Source organism: Phoxinus phoxinus, assembly GCF_949152265.1.
Source record: "Phoxinus phoxinus genome assembly, chromosome: 19".
Taxonomy (NCBI): Eukaryota; Metazoa; Chordata; class Actinopteri; order Cypriniformes; family Leuciscidae; genus Phoxinus; species Phoxinus phoxinus.
The window spans coordinates 29922253-29938366 of record NC_136894.1 but is presented as its reverse complement, the minus strand read 5'-3'; the positions used below and the strand labels follow the sequence as shown (position 1 = coordinate 29938366).

General features: G+C 37.5%; 2 protein-coding genes across 11 annotated transcripts in view; both read left to right on the top strand.

Moving 5' to 3' along the window:
• Positions 1-4150, top strand: part of dennd3a (DENN/MADD domain containing 3a) — a 43000-nt gene extending 38850 nt beyond the window's left edge. For all 4 annotated transcript variants that reach the window (XM_079591098.1, XM_079591097.1, XM_079591096.1 and 1 more), the window contains 3 exons: positions 319-437; positions 2729-2866; positions 2945-4150. In XM_079591098.1, the coding sequence (XP_079447224.1) occupies positions 319-437; positions 2729-2866; positions 2945-3148 (461 nt within the window). In that variant the 3' untranslated portion in view covers positions 3149-4150. The remainder of the gene's footprint in view (positions 1-318; positions 438-2728; positions 2867-2944) is intronic.
• A 3644-nt stretch (positions 4151-7794) lies between these two features.
• The window catches only part of ptk2aa (protein tyrosine kinase 2aa), a 111901-nt gene continuing 103581 nt past the window's right edge, over positions 7795-16114 (top strand). For 3 of the 7 annotated variants that reach the window (XM_079591103.1, XM_079591117.1, XM_079591115.1), the window contains exon 1: positions 7885-8111. In XM_079591103.1, coding sequence (XP_079447229.1) covers positions 8015-8111 — 97 coding nt within the window. In that variant the 5' untranslated portion in view covers positions 7885-8014. Of the gene's footprint in view, positions 8112-16114 lie in introns of all 7 variants that reach the window. The other 4 variants (XM_079591108.1, XM_079591112.1, XM_079591107.1 and 1 more) reach the window with 3 other exon arrangements.

Below are 16114 nucleotides of genomic sequence, written 5' to 3'. Positions count from 1 at the left end.
AAACGACTAGCACAACACAGACTCCAACACAAACTCCACATAATAATACAAAACAAAAGAAAGCACGCGCACGAGCACTCGCTTGTAAACGTATTGGTTGCAATCTGTAACCTCACCGCTAGATGCCGCTGCAAACTCCATACAGCACCTTTAATAAAGTGTTTATTACAGCCACTGTTTAAATGTCGGAGTAGGAACATTTATATCTTGAAAACGTTGACGTAAAAACTGCCTTATGTGCAGTTTGACTGTTTATATGCAACTCTTAACTAATAAACGTAGTTTTCAGTTGTGTTACACACTTGTCTTGTGTTGAAGGTGGCCGTGATTGTGTGCTGGAAGTGCGCAGGAACGGCACGGTTCACCGTACGATGTCTCTTCCAGATCACCTGCTGAGTTCAGCGAGGGGCTTCAGCAGTTTCCTGCTCTTTAATGAGGTAAACGCATTCCCCCGCGGCTAGACTCGCTTCCACAGCTCGTCCGGTTCTCTGTGTCCGTCCAGCTGGGCTTCGGGACTCATTAGGTTAATGGATCGCACGTGTGAGGTCATTTACGAGCTGTTTTAATGGCTCTCGGCCTCTCTGATGAGCTGTGATGGGGCCAGCTTTGATGATCCTCAAGAAAAGAGATTCTGTGTTTTGAGTGGTTGCTAGTTTTTCTGCAGTAAAGTATATATTTTTTTACATTATTCAAATAAAAGATTAATTGCGCAGTCGGCGATATGTTAATTGAAACTATTACAAGGAAACGTGTGTGTTTATAAGGGGAAGCGCATCTCCTTAGCCTTCGAGTTGGTTCATCCTCTGCCAATGCAAACTATTCTAAACCAAGCTTTCGGGGAAAATGTTTTTAAATAAAGACTGAAATAGATGTTGCATGTAGGAAGTCATGTGACTGTGGTGTAGTTTGTTTATTGCCTACGTTTAGCGTACTTCTGGTAATTGTATTTAAGGTTCAAAATTATTTTGTGAAGATTATCATGATGAAAAAGATTAAAATTTAGTTAATCACAGAGCTTTTTTGTTGTTGCAATAATCCAAAAGCCAATCCTGTTCCCTGTCGAGGGAACCAGAGTGATGTTAACTTCAAAAATACATCCTCATCACTGCGGTGCTCTGTATGCATATTTGGGCTTTATTGTGCACTTACAGTACTTACCTAAGAAAGTACTGGTAATATAAGGTACTACATGGGTTAAGGTTAGGTTTAGGGGTAGCTTCAGGGTTAGGACCTAGATATTATACAGATATTACAATTTCTATAACACGTACATATGGGAAAAAAGGTCCTTGCACAGTGAGTCCGGAAATTAAAGGGTTAGTTCACCCAAAAATGAAAATAATGTCATTAATGACTCACCCTCATGTCGTTCTAAGCCCGTAAGACCTCCGTTCATCTTCGGAACACAGTTTAAGATATTTTAGATTTAGTCCGAGAGCTTTCTGTCCCTCCATTGAAACTGTATATACGGTATACTGTCCATGTCCAGAAAGGTAATAAAGACATCATCACAGTAGTCCATGTGACATCAGTGGGTTAGTTAGAAGTTTTTGAAGCATCGAAAATACTTTTTGGTCCAAAAATAACACAAAATAAGACTTTATTCAGCATTGTATTCTCTCCCGGGTCTGTTGTGAATCTGCGTTCAGGACTCCGCAGTGACGCTGCTGACGTAAGACGCTGCTGACGTGTTATCTGGTGCGCCCGAGCTTCGTTTACAGTCTGAGGGAGACGCACGCTATATTCAAGCTATTCTACATTGTTTGCGTGGATATCATTTTTTTAATGGTGCGTAAATGTGCATGTCGCGGATGAGACACTTTTACAGCGTGCGTTTCCCTCAGTCTATAAATGAAGCTCGGGCGCACCGGATAACACGTCATCAGCGTCTTACGCCATCAGCGTAACTGTGAAGGATTGACAACAGACCCGGGAGAGAATACAATGCTGAATAAAGTCTTATTTTGTGTTATTTTTGGACCAAAATGTATTTTCGATGCTTCAAAAACTTCTAACTAACCCACTGATGTCACATGGACTACTTTGATGATGTTTTTATTACCTTTATGGACATGGACAGTATACTGTATATACAGTTTCAATGGAGGGACAGAAAGCTCTCGGACTAAATCTAAAATATCTTAAACTGTGTCCCGAAGATGAACGGAGGTCTTACGGGCTTAGAACGACATGAGGGTGAGTCATTAATGACATTATTTTCATTTTTGGGTGAACTAACCCTTTAAGGTGGACGATGGCGTAATTTTCTTCTAGAAACAAACTTTGTTCTATTATTTTCATGTTATCACTGTGAAGCTGCTTTAAAACAATCTATATTACAGGCGAAACTGGAAAAATGAGAACATGGTGCAAAAGTAATTCAACTTAAAAGGTGAAACTAATATATTATATAGACTCATTACATGCAAAGAGAGACATTTCAAGCCTTTTTGTTATAATTGTTATGATTATGGCTTCCAGCTTATGAAAACCTTTTCACAATATTCTAATTTTGAATTTGTGTTATAATGTAAAAATATTTTACAAATAACACAAATATATTTGTGTTATTTGTATATATAATATATTAGTTTCACCTTTTAAGTTGAATTACTGAAATAAATGAACTTTTGATGCACGATATTCAGATTTTTTGAGTTTCTCCTGTATGTAAAGGTGACTTGTTCTTCTGGAGTGTTTGTCATTATTGAGCGTGATGTGTTTGCAGTCGGAGCAGCTGTGGGCCGGGTTCGCAGACGCGGGTGAGCTGTGTGTGTGGCACTGCAGAGACCTGAGCAAACCCTTCATCCGGATCCAGCTCAAAGACTGCGCCGGTGTCGTCTGCATGATCAAAGTCAAGAGTCAGGTGAGACACGCTTATCCCTCTGTCCAAACTGATGAGTTTCTCACGTGACAGATTAACATTGACATGTCCCGCTGTCAGATCTGGGTGGGCTGTCACGGCCGCAGCGCCGCGGGGAAAGCCCGCGGGAAGATCTACGTGGTGAACACGGACCGGTACACGGTGGAGAAGGAGCTGGTGGCACACGCCGACAGCGTCCAGACTCTGTGCTCGGCCGAGGACCGCTACGTGCTCAGCGGAGCCGCGCAGGACGACGGAAAGATCGGCATCTGGAAAGTTGAGTAGAAACCAGATATGAACACACACGCAACTGGAGCAGAATAAGAGGAAATAATGTGCATAGATGACCCGCAGTGATGAGAAATGTGCCTGGACTTTTGCGGATAATATTCATGGTCATATTGAGTGTTTATTTGCTTGTTATATGAATATTAAGTGTTAATATTGAAGGGAAAGACACTACTTTTTTAACGAATTCCTCAGTGTTATATCAATATTTATGTAGCTCATTCATGTCTGAATGTGATTTATGATGGAGGATTTCCATCATGAACGGCAAATGTGCCAGTGTAAATGTTTATTAGCGAGCAAACACACGGGCAGTAAAAGAGAGGCTTGTTTTAAGATGTTATAGACCATTTATCATATGTAAAATATCAGCACTCGAGGAAATGCAAGTGAATTTGTAAAGGGAACATTTTATAAATCTTTTTAATAATGAACAACTGGAGGCATTTTAGACATGTGGAAATGCACTTTACCAACACTAGTAATCTTATTCACCAATAATAATAGTTTAGGATGCATACGTTTGTCTTCTGCAAAAGAACAACGAGCCTCATTGAACTGTCTTAATTTTTAATGCCATCGAACATAATGAAGGAGTTACTGTGTTTTGCATATTTCATATGAAGAACTTTTGTAATGTATTGTGTCTGTATTTAACTTTACAAAATCCATTTTTAATGGCCATAATGGTTTTATATTGAAGCATTTTACTTATGCATTTGTTCATAAATGTTTTTTTTTTTTGTAAAATGGGTTGAGTTCATCATTTTAGATTAAATTAACAAAGACTTCTGTATTTATTGTACACACTCCTTTCTTGTGTCTCTTCCCTGTTGTAAAGCACTAGAGGGCGGCAGATTCAATCTCTTCATCTTTACAGCTTCTTGTCATTCTCTCAGATAGACTCTGGCTATGTTCAGAATCAAACACTAGTACATTCATTTATATTGCCCACTATTAAAAAACTGCTCATTAAAAAAAAATATGTGACAAACTTTCAAAAAATAGTATGCATGTCACATTACTTAATCGCAAATGCATGTTTAGTGTAGCATTGCTGCTAATATATTTATCAGAAATGAAAAATATGATTATTTTGCATTTTTAATTTAGTTCTGTGCACTTTTAACAGTGTGATCAAATAATGACAAATAATGATCTTTGGCAAATGATGCTGGACATCCATAAAATAGCATAATGTGCAGAGTATGCATACTAGTATATAGCCTTTAATATAATATAGCCTTTAAATATCATGCTATAAACTTAAAAATTAACTTTGAACTTTTAGTGTGCAGACCAGGTGTTTTTAGTTGCACAGATATATGTGAAAACAAGAGAAGTACTAGAACATTAATTACTATTGCCCACTATTAAAAAACTGCTCATTTAAAAAAAAATATGACAAACTTTCAAACAATAATACGCATGTCACATTACTTAATCGCAAAATGCATGTTTAGCCTACTTACGAAAGTGTAGCATTGCTGCTAATGTATTTATCAGAAATGAAAAATATGATTATTTTGCATTTTAAATTTAGTTCTGTGCACTTTTTGACAGTGTGATCAAATAATGTGTGAATAAGAATCTTAATATCTTTGGCAAATGAAGCTGGACATCCATAAAGTAGCATAATGTGCAGAGTATGCATACTAGTATATAGCCCTACATTATATATCATGCTATAAACTTAAAAATGAACTGCAGACCAGGTGTTTGTAGTTGCACAGATATATGTGAACACAAGAGAAGTCTTGGTTGAGTTTGGCATCTGGACTGTTTTCCTCATGCTTTAGTGTTGTGGTCCCAGGAGAAACCGACACAGTTTGCTTCAGTGAGTGCCGTTGAATGCTGTGAAGTCCATCTGTAGAGCGGAGATTACGGTTTCTAATCATAATCTCCAGAGATCTGGAGTCATGTCATCTAATCCCGTCTGTAGCCTCTCAATCCTCTTATCAAAGTGAATTATGGGCAGCTGTGTTCATTCATCTGATGAGTCCAGGCCAAACACACTGACCTAAAGAGTACTGACCATATGCAGTATTTGTTCGTTAAAATAAGAGATGCATAACATATTACATATATAATGATGTATAATAATAATAACTATTATTTAAAGATATGAATCGCACAAAAATTGTAATTCTGTCATCATTTACTCATACTTTGTTCCATAAAACAATATTTTTTGGTCAAATCTTCATGCAGGTCTTTTGTAGATGACCGCTCGTATAGAGACAAATATTGCCAAAATTGAGAATTAAAATCCCATATACTGTTTTGTAATGTCTAATTTGGGAACAAACTGTTCATTTATTGATTTAATTTGTAAATCAATCTGAAGGAAATTCTAAATGTGGGAGATATTGATATATATATATTTATATATATATATATATATATATATAATTCAGTAATTCCATATAGTTTGTAATCAATCCTAAACCTCCCGAAAGAAGCCCATAAGACACATTTTTTTTTTATGATTTACAGCCTGGTGTTTTATTTATTTATGTATTTATTTATACGTTTATTTGTATAGGGACAGTACAAAAAAACATGATCCCAGTCAAAGCTGGGAAATATGTATTGCACATAGAGAGTATAGCGAAAGCTAATTTGCATCTCAGGCCCTAGAAAGACTTTTCTAGACAAAATAAAAAATTTGTTACATTACATTACACTTTTACATACTAAAATTATTACATTTAAATATGCGTGCAGTTCTGGTTTATTTTAAACCACCGCTTTACCTTCAATATAAAGGACTTTATTTCAAATATTGCCTTAAACTCATTTGGCAACTATTAATGCTTTACGAGTGAAATTACATTGGAGCTGATATGTGTCTTGTGTGAAGAATGGGTCTTGTTGTCCGAGCTTATTCTCCAGGTTGGACAGCATTGAGGAGTGAAGCTCCCACCGACCGCCGCCGGAGGAAAGGAGTCATGTTTCTGGAACAGGTGCTGGTGACATGAGCAGTAAAAGAGAGAAACCACACTCACTAGAAGAAACTCTCCGTCAGATGATCGTTCATCCGGGGAGATTTCAGAGAACTTGCTGCTAGACGTGACTCATTTAGGTGGGGTCCATTTTATGTACATGATGACGAAATGCTGAAGTTTTGCTGATCTGAGATCACATATGAGGATGATTAGGTTTATGGTTTGAGCATGAAGAGCGGTTTCCAGATCAGCATTATAGGAGCAACACTCGCATGATCACGAAAACCTGCACAGTAACCACAAGAATGAGTGGGTTTAAAAATGAAATCGCTGAATAAAGTGGTTATTAAAAATCCCAAAGCAACTCAATAGATATTATGTTCCATGCCCATGTGTTATTAATTAAAAATGTGTTTATTTGGTATAACTTAACTTCCAAAGTGATTTTAATTAGTTCATAATATTCTCAAAATGAAGAGAATAGAACAGCTTCTCTATTCAAACACAGTAAACAGTAACTTTTTGAGCAATGTGCTCTCTCAGATGGTCACTGGGAAACTATAGAGGCCACAAACACAAATGTCCACTGTTAAACTCATTCATAGTTACTTCATTATATATCCAATCCTGCTTGCCCAGTGAGCGAATCATTCTTTTGAACCGATTCCTTGGAATGATTCGATCGAACTGTTTCGGAAAACGTCTGTCAATCGCTCACATGTTAGTGAAAGGTGGAACAATATTGTTTACAATAGTGTGAATAATTAATGCTAATATGTTAATAATTTAATTAGCCTAATTAAAAACAGTAATGTCGATTCCTTTGGGAATGATTCAATCAGACTGTTTTGAAAAACGTGTCTCGTAACTGATGAAGGTGGAAAATATAGAGATAATTAACATTAGTACTAGCCTAGGCTAATTAATTAACATTGATGTTGCGAAAAAAGACGATATATTTTTGCTGGCATAAAAAAAATTACATTAAAAAATCCGATTAGAATAAGATGTAGGCTAAACCCATTTCTGACACCTTAGAAAGAAAAACTCTTTTAAATCGTAATTATGACATAGAAAGTCGAAATTATGACAGAGCTACGTCATATAGTCATGAGATTAAAAAGTCGAAATAATTATGCCATGTATGTAAATCATAATTATGAGATTAAAAAGTCGAAGATTATGACTTTGTCCTTATTTGATTATTTGATTTGATGATGATGATGATGAATAATTGATTTGATGATTATTTGTCATTATTTCAAAGTTTAATATGATAACAATGATTTTGAATATCATTATTTTTACTTTTTATGTTATGGTTATGATTTACAAATGCATGATTTTTTCTATGTGGCAAAAATATGAAAAGCAAATTATAACGAACTAAATTTCACTTTAATTTATTTTTAATCCATAACCTATTGCCATGTAATTTAGAGAGTTTCAAGGCACTCCTCCTTTTTACTTGTTTTAAGGACTGAAATATATATATTTTTATAAATTCCGCAAAACATGGAGAAAACTTGAACAAATCTACATTTGTGTAGGTAAAACTTGGCTACAATCAACATATTATTACACAAATATTCAATATTCAACAAATTATTACACAAAAATCTATATTTTTGTTGTCCAAAAAGACGACTTCCATACAAACACCTTTGAAATAAACAGAATCGGCGTCAGGGTTCATTTAAGTGTTCAAACGAATCGATTCGTTTTGCGAATCGGACTCTCACGGCACCAGGCCCAGTTGCCGAAGTGATGCGCGCGCCCGCGCTCGACTCCAGCGGCGTTCATTCACTCGGGACTGGGAGGAGTGTGTGTGTGTGTGTGTGTAGCTGGATAGAGCTGGAGTGGGCTGGGTCCTGCCCGTCAGCCATGTTGGAATGAGAGGGAATGAAAAGCTGGAATGAGAGAGGATCGACTGGAGAAGACAGGAAAAGCGGGTTCTGGAATATCACCTCAGACGATCATAGCGCGCGAGCGACGGATCACACAACAAACGAGTGAGTAGCGCGCATTAACGCTTTGGGAAATTTGTTAGAAAGGAAAAACTGTCAGTGGAAACAGTAAATATGAGGATTCCTGTACTGGATCAACCCTGCCATGCGTTCATGGGGAATACAGCTCCAAATCTAATGGATTTGGATCCGATATTTGTGCGGGATTGCGCGTTGATTGTGACGCGCGTTCACGCCTCGGATTCATTGGATCAAACAAACCAAGCATTAATATTGACTTATGTTAACGTCAGTTTCAAAAGTTTATGCTATAATACTTCAACACAAGCTCATTGTTTTGGGTTGTACACTATGGTGGTATTTGTCAAATGTACAACAGCAGGAGTTGATGACAGATATTCTGCAAGAGCAGCTATTTTAGTCAACGAAAGTTATAGAAATAAAGTGTTGTTGTATAAAAATACACATTTAATATAATTAAAAAACGGTATGCAAACGAAAGGCATATAAATAATGCATTTGATATACTCGGTGTGAGTAATATAGTAGAGTAATATATTATTTAGCATGTTTTTATTAAATTTACAAAATATTGACCATGCTTTATGAGCATACCACAGTAATAGTTTGTTGTTGTTTTTTTGCAGAAGTGTGATGTGCTATGATTTGAGTACATTATAATAGTACTTTTTGCACCAATATTTTTGATGCAATATTGTAAGAAATATAATTTTTACATATTTTTATATTTCAAATCATAAATCCTGCACACTACTATTTAAACTTGCATGTTCATGACATTTTATTTGCATCGCTTCAGTCAAGCGATCTGGTATTGGACAATATATTAGACTGTGTTGTGAAGTAAAACGTTACATCCTGATTCACAATATTGCACAATTTGGGTATAAATAATTAAGACTGGTTTGGCCCTATTGAATATTCACACATTTAAATAAATAAAAAACACAGACACCCAGTGTATTGATACAACATTGTAAGAAATAAGAATCATGAGATGTCTATCCTAAAATATATGTGGATGTATATAGCCTACCATATAGGGCTGTAAACGATTAATCGCATCCAAAATAAAAGTTTGGGTTTATATGTTTGTGTATAATTATGTTGTATATATAAATACACACACATGCATGTATATATTTAAGAAAAAAATGTTATTTATATATAAAATAGTTCTATTTATATTAGGGCTGTCAAAAGATTAATCGCGATTAATCACATCCAAAATAAAAGTTTGTGTTTCCATAATATATGTGTGTGTACTGTGTAGAATTATTATGTATAAATAGTTAAATACACACACATTCATGTATATATTTAAGGAATAATTGCATTTATATACTGTACTATATACATTTATATAATTTATATTATATATAAATATTTTATATATAAATATAACCAATTTTTTATAAATATATACATGCATGTGTGTGTATTTATATATACAAAATAATTATACACAACACACACATATATTATGTAAACACAAACTTTTATTTTGGATGCGATTAATCGCGATTAATCGTTTACAGCCCTAATAACATCATATTTTTGGTATTGACTGCCTCTTTTTGAACATTTGTGTGTGTGTGTGTGTGTGTGTGCGTATATCTGATACCATAACTGTACCGTGGACGGTAGTGATTAGACCAATTAGATCAATCAGTGTAGCTCCTCGCTCTTGAACTTGATGCCAGAACACACAGGGCTCTTCACTGTGTCTGCAGGGGAATCTCGGTGATCTGCTGATGTGTCCTGGCAGCGCTGATGTGCACGAGCGATACTGTGTTTTCTGTGTCCTGAGGCGGTGGAAACGGGCCGGGGTATTTTTAGCGTATTTTGAGCCTCCAGTCAACTAATGCCAGACTCTCGAGATCACAGCGCTCCAGTGAATTACGGCCGACACCACTCGTCATTATCTGTGGTTCGTGAGAGCGCTGCATTGTCATCGCTGTGTGTGAATCCAACTCTAGTTTCCTCTGGAGGGATTGCGTTGCACACAGTGCCTCGTTCTGGCATACATCAAATACATGCATGACAAATAGACGGGTTGCAGTGAACCTGATAGCTTGGCTTAACTTGAAATGTGTATATATCTGTAATGTAAAGGCACCAGATTTCCCTTCATAAAGGCCGAATGCATCTTTCTGACAGCGTGTAATCCTGTTGTTTTAGCTGCACAGGAAGAGTGCCTGTGATTTCAGCGGCTATGACAGGAAGCTCAACCGTGTGTGTGTGTGTGTGTGTGATGGCATTGCGTTTAACTGAGATTGGTTTAGCAGGATGTAGCTACCTTGTAACGTCCCTCAGGGTTTAGGAGGAAAACGCCTTTTTCCTCTGGGCAGGAACAGACGTCTGTGTGCTTTAAGGGCAACATTGTCTGAACTAGTGATGGATGGATCTCAGCCAGGCCGATATTTGGCAATTTAGAGACTATCGACATCGATAGCGGTGCACGCTTGACCAGTAGCTCCCCTTGTGCTTTTTTTAAAGTTAATTTCGACTCAAATGAACGTGTTGCATTACAGCATTTTTTTTTTGCATCTCATGAAATTGTATTGTGTACGTACACTGCCCGACCAAACAAAAGTTTAAGTTGGATTTAAATATGCAAATGCTTAAGAGTCTGTGATTGGATGCAGTGATTATTATGTTTCTAGCATGTTATACATTTGGCACCAGTTCTTCTAACCCACATCAATTTTAAGCAAAAATGTATGCACCTCTTGATGGAAATAACATCTCAACCTTTATTTCCATCAAGAGTTGCATAGTTTTTTTACCCTAACATCTTGTATTTTAAAAATGTCAAAGCAAGAGTCCAGCTCTCTGTAAAGTCTCCTCCAGAACATCCCAAACACACTCAGGCTATGTTTACACGGAAACGATCTGAAGAGAAAACGCAAAAGTGGCGTTGCGTTATCACTTTTTATTCTGCGTTTAGACGAGCGTTATGGGGGGAAATCTGCGTGCATATGGTGATGCAAAAGTGTGTGAAAATAGATGTAGTGTGCACTCCAGACGGCTAGGTGGCGATGTGGAGCACTGAGAGTGAAAGAGACGCTGACACAGTTTTTCATGTTTAATACGGTAAAGCTGCTGCTTTAACCCTCGGTGCTCTTCGCGTGTCGCTCAAAAATGACAGATTTTTTTTTTGTGTCAATGATATCAATGCTATATTTTAGTTTAATAATGTTTTGTTATTTTCCTGTACTGGCGCATGCCTGTGACGTAAACCTGTACGCGACGCCTTCACTGTCCAGCAGACTTTTGCGTTTTTACCGGTTTTCCCCTTTAGACGGGAACGCGACGGTGGAGCGTTTTTAAGATTTCCACTCTGGAGGGTGGTTTCACTTTTTTGCGTTTTTAAGCCCCGAAAACGCCGTCGTCGTGTAAACGAAAGGCACATCCGATCAAATATTTGTACGTTTTCACCCGCGAGCGTTCTCGTGTAAACAGGGCCTCCGTGAATTTAAGATCTGGACTCATGTGTGAAAATGATTCTTCATGTTCCTCACAATCATTCTTTCACAATCTGAGTCTGATTAATCTTGACATTATCGTCCTGCAATATGGCCATGATGTGTTTCCTACATGTTTAAGAAATGAAAGCTACACACTCCATCAGATAGTGTTAGAAGAACTGTTGCCCAACATGATATAACATAGAAACATAATAATCACTGCAATGACAATCCAAACAGTGACTTTTTTATTGTATTTTTATTATGTCATTCTAGCCTGGCTAACGCCAGACCCAATTCTCGTTGAGACTTGGGTCTGGGAACCACATGTTAATTTTCTCGTATTTGAGGCGTGGTTTACGAATGCCCGGCGCCGTTTATTGGGTGCTAAGAATGTCTATCAAATGCGCCTGTACGCTCATAGCCAATCGTTTCCATTATACCAGATGACGTATGTAGAGAAATGGTTTAACGCCATTTTAATTTTTCTAAATAAAATTGCGATCTAAACTACTTAGAACAATATCTAAGGCTGCATCAAAAGGTAGCTTCGCGTCTGCTGCCATGTTGACTCCATAGATATAAACAAACTGCTTAGTTGTGTCGCAAAGATGTCGTCATCGTCTTGCTGCTCCCTCCCCGTTCTGTGATTGGTTCCCTAAACGAGGCGAAAATCAGGTCCATGGTTTCCAGACTGCCTTTCAGCGTGAATAAAATCGCGCTGCGCAAAGGCAGTCTGGGGAAACCCAGGCTAATGTCATTCACTCTTTTTCTCCAAATCATCATTAGTTTTAGAAAAACTTTCAGCAAATGTATTTTGTGTGTGTGTCTATGATGAGTTAATAGAAAGTGTATCTGACCGTCAATTCGCCTTTGGCTAAGCCACACCCTAGAATGTAGATTGACCAATCACAGCGCTCCATTGACTTTAACACAGGCGTCTCATATTTTTGGTCTCGGCAGGCTATTACCGTCGTAGTTTTATCAGAAATATGGTTAAACGTTGTGTCTGGGGCATTTGTAACACAGATACGCGTTTCCCAGAGAGGTTGCAGGGGGTGTCCGTTTTTTTCTCTTCCCAAAACCGAAGTCAAATCCTGACAAGTGTCGTCTTTGGATTAAACTGTGTGGACGTCCTCAGTCAGCGAAACCCCTCAAGATCAACAACACACTTTTGTGTATTAACCTTACTGTGAAGTTATGCTAGTTAGACAGTTTTATGCTGGTTTATGATTTCGGTTCTCTACACTAATTGTTGATACGCTCACACGCTGCTAATAAACACAACTTTATACTTGCGTAGTCCGTTTGCTTTGTAATAACGATTATAGAAGTGAATAGAGACCCAGCTTTGCATGAACAGTGTTGCTCTTGATATTGTGAGTCCCAGCCTCCGTCTCCATTAGGATATAATGCGGTGGTTCATTTTTTGACTGTGACCGTTATGCTTTTGCCTCTATTTGGATGCCTTGTGTTGCTTGCGTTTCTCCGGTATGTCTTGAATATAGTCTTCGAACGCACACTGAGCCCCTTTTGCCTACTTCTATCCGACACTTTATTTGCTGCTTTATAAAAGTTTAATAAAATTTCAGCAGGAAGAGCCGTCACAGCATAAGCCATGTTGATACCAAACCAGAGCCCAGATGAAGTTGACGGACGTAGCAACAGTAACTAAGGGGGGCGGGGCTTAGCCAAAGGTGAATTATACTGACATATTGAAAGTGTTAAATTCCACACCAGCATATTATATAGGCCAATGTGACCCTAGAGCACAAACCCAGTCACATGGGTCAATTTTTTGACATTGAGATTCATAAATAAGCTTTCCATTGATGTGTTGTGGTTTGTTAGGATAGGACAATATTCGGCCGAGATATGAATATTTGAAAATCTGGAATCTGAGGAGCAAAAAAATGTAAACATTGAGAAAATCTCCTTTAAAGTTGTGCATTTATGTTCACGATTGTGCTGCATTCACTCACAAAAATACATGTTTTATATATTTACGATAGGACATTTACTAAATATCTTCACGGAACATGATCTTACCTTAATATCCTCATGATTTTTGGCATGAAAGAGAAATTTGACCCATACAATGTATAGTTGCTATTGCCACAGATATACCGTGCGACTCAAGATCGTTTTGTGACACATTTTGCCATTATATCAGCCATCGGCAACATTGCTCTCGAGATCTCGTTATCGGTTCTCAAAACCCCATACCAGTCGACGACTAAACCGCTTTCAGATCTGAACCTGTGCATGTGTGTGTGTGTGTGTGTGTGTGTGGCAGTGTTGCTGAACAGAGCTTCATTGAGAGCGAGCGATGGCACCACTGTACGTACAGTTTCCAGCGGCTCAAAGACTCATTCACCAGCCGGCTGGAGGTAACGCCACTCACAGCGCACACAAACGCTGCTTTATAAAACTCATCTGGACCGTGTTTTCTCGAGTGTTTGGTGTTCTGCTTCTCGGCGCTTCTGTGTGTGTCCGTGCTGGATGTTAATCCGGTCCACATAAAGCACCTGTGCTCCTGAAAAGCTTGTATAACCGGGTTCTTTGTGCCCTTGATCTTAATTCATCATAGTGGTGTCTAGTTATGATCTGAAAAATAAATGCATTTGTTTGCATTTATAATTAATTATGTGTAATCTAATTAAGTTTGGAGTCAGTAAGATTTATTTTATTTTTTATAAATGAATACCTTTGTTCAGCAAGGAGTCGGAGACACTCTTATCTTATCTTATTTTTTGTTCCCCATTTATTCATTTTCGTGTGCATAAATGATAACACAATTTTCATTTTTGGGTAAACTATGCTTTTAAGTAGAGAGGAACCGATATAAATGTTTTTGGCCGATACCGATAACCGATAATTCTTTATATTTGAAAGCCGATAACCGATATATTGGCCGATAAATCTAAATCCAAATTTTTATATAATTTTTGAGAGCCTGATTACAAAAACAAAAGTCTCACCATTAAAAGCCACGTCCCAAACACACAATTATATATTCTCATTATAACTGTATGTGGCCGATATGACAGACTTGCACATGTTGCACTGAACCGGATTTTTCTTCATATTTCAAGCAATTCAAAATCATAATTTTCGAATCTGAAGTGTCTCCGCTGAAGGAAATGAAGCAGCTGTACTTCAGCGTGCTCTTGAAATGCTTGTGTAACCGGGTTCTTTGTGCAGGGACTAAAGTGTCCCGTTGGAGAGCAGTTTTAAGTTGGCCTGGTCGCACATAAAGACCACACCGCGGGAAGTGGTTCCAGTTCCTGATCGCTTCAGGCTTTATATCGCACGCGGTGTCACCAGCCTCTCCTCAGACACCCGTCATTACTGCAGAGACTCAGAGATGCCATCAAAGTTTTCCCTAGGTCTGTTTTTTTCCATTGTAATTTTTCTGTAGAAGTTTTAGCTCATAATTCCCCACATATATTTTTATATAGCATGTTAAAATTGTCACTTTTTGAGGGTGAGCAAAAACGCAGTTTTTGTGTCTGTTCCTTTAAATGCAAATGAGCTGCTGCTCCCGGCACAGGGGGCGGAGCTACAAGAGCTTGTGTGTGTGTGTGTGTGCGCGTGTTCGTGTTAGCAGCTCCGATTACCTCACACACACATGCACTGAAAACCTTTAGTCTTTTATGTGTAGTTATCTTCTAGTCATTGATTAGCATATTCTGTCATGATAATCTATAAATCGTGTTCCGGGGGCGGGGTTTATGTAAATTTTAGGGTTGGTGATGTCACTAACCCGGGAGGAATGTCGTGTAGTCTCTACCAGCCGTTTGTTGTAGTCCTTAAAAAACTATTTCTGTAAAAGCAAATATCTCCCTTTGCTTTGAACTTTGAGCGTTGTAACTTTGCAGATGTTGTTTATGTTCACACAGCAACATTACACATTAACTACAGTTAGAAAAGTGAAATCATAATCAAACACCCCTTTAAATCTTCTGGAATCCGTTTAACTGGATAAATAAAAATTGCATGTGTAATTAATTGAGATCATGTACAATTGAACAACAATCGATTTAAAGCGTAACAAAAACGGCATTTTTAAGGCCCTATGAAATCCGTTTTATTTTTCACACATTCTGTTTTCTGTTTGAATGCTTTAATTACTTTTTAATAATCAAAACACATGTCTAATGAGCTGCATTCATAAAACTTTATCAAATCAATAATTTATAAAACAATTTTTTTTTACAATAATATGGCCCTATGAAATGTTTTATTTTTTCATATTTCTTTATGAGCTTCAAAATTCACAGATACTATTCATAGTCCATATATTGTGATTTGATTAAGTCTACAGTTCCACTTTTGATGTATTTATCCAAAATTTGCCAAATTCCGTGACATTCCGTGTTAAAACTGTAAATTCCATTTTTTTGACTGAATTCCGAAATTTCTGATTTCTGAAATCATAGGGCCTTAAAAGAGGGGCGGGACAGGAAGTGACATACAAACAGTCTCTGTATGAGATTAGTTCAGTTCAGCTCAGCTCTTTCCACTCTCCCAGCCAGATCCCTGCCGCTGGAAGGT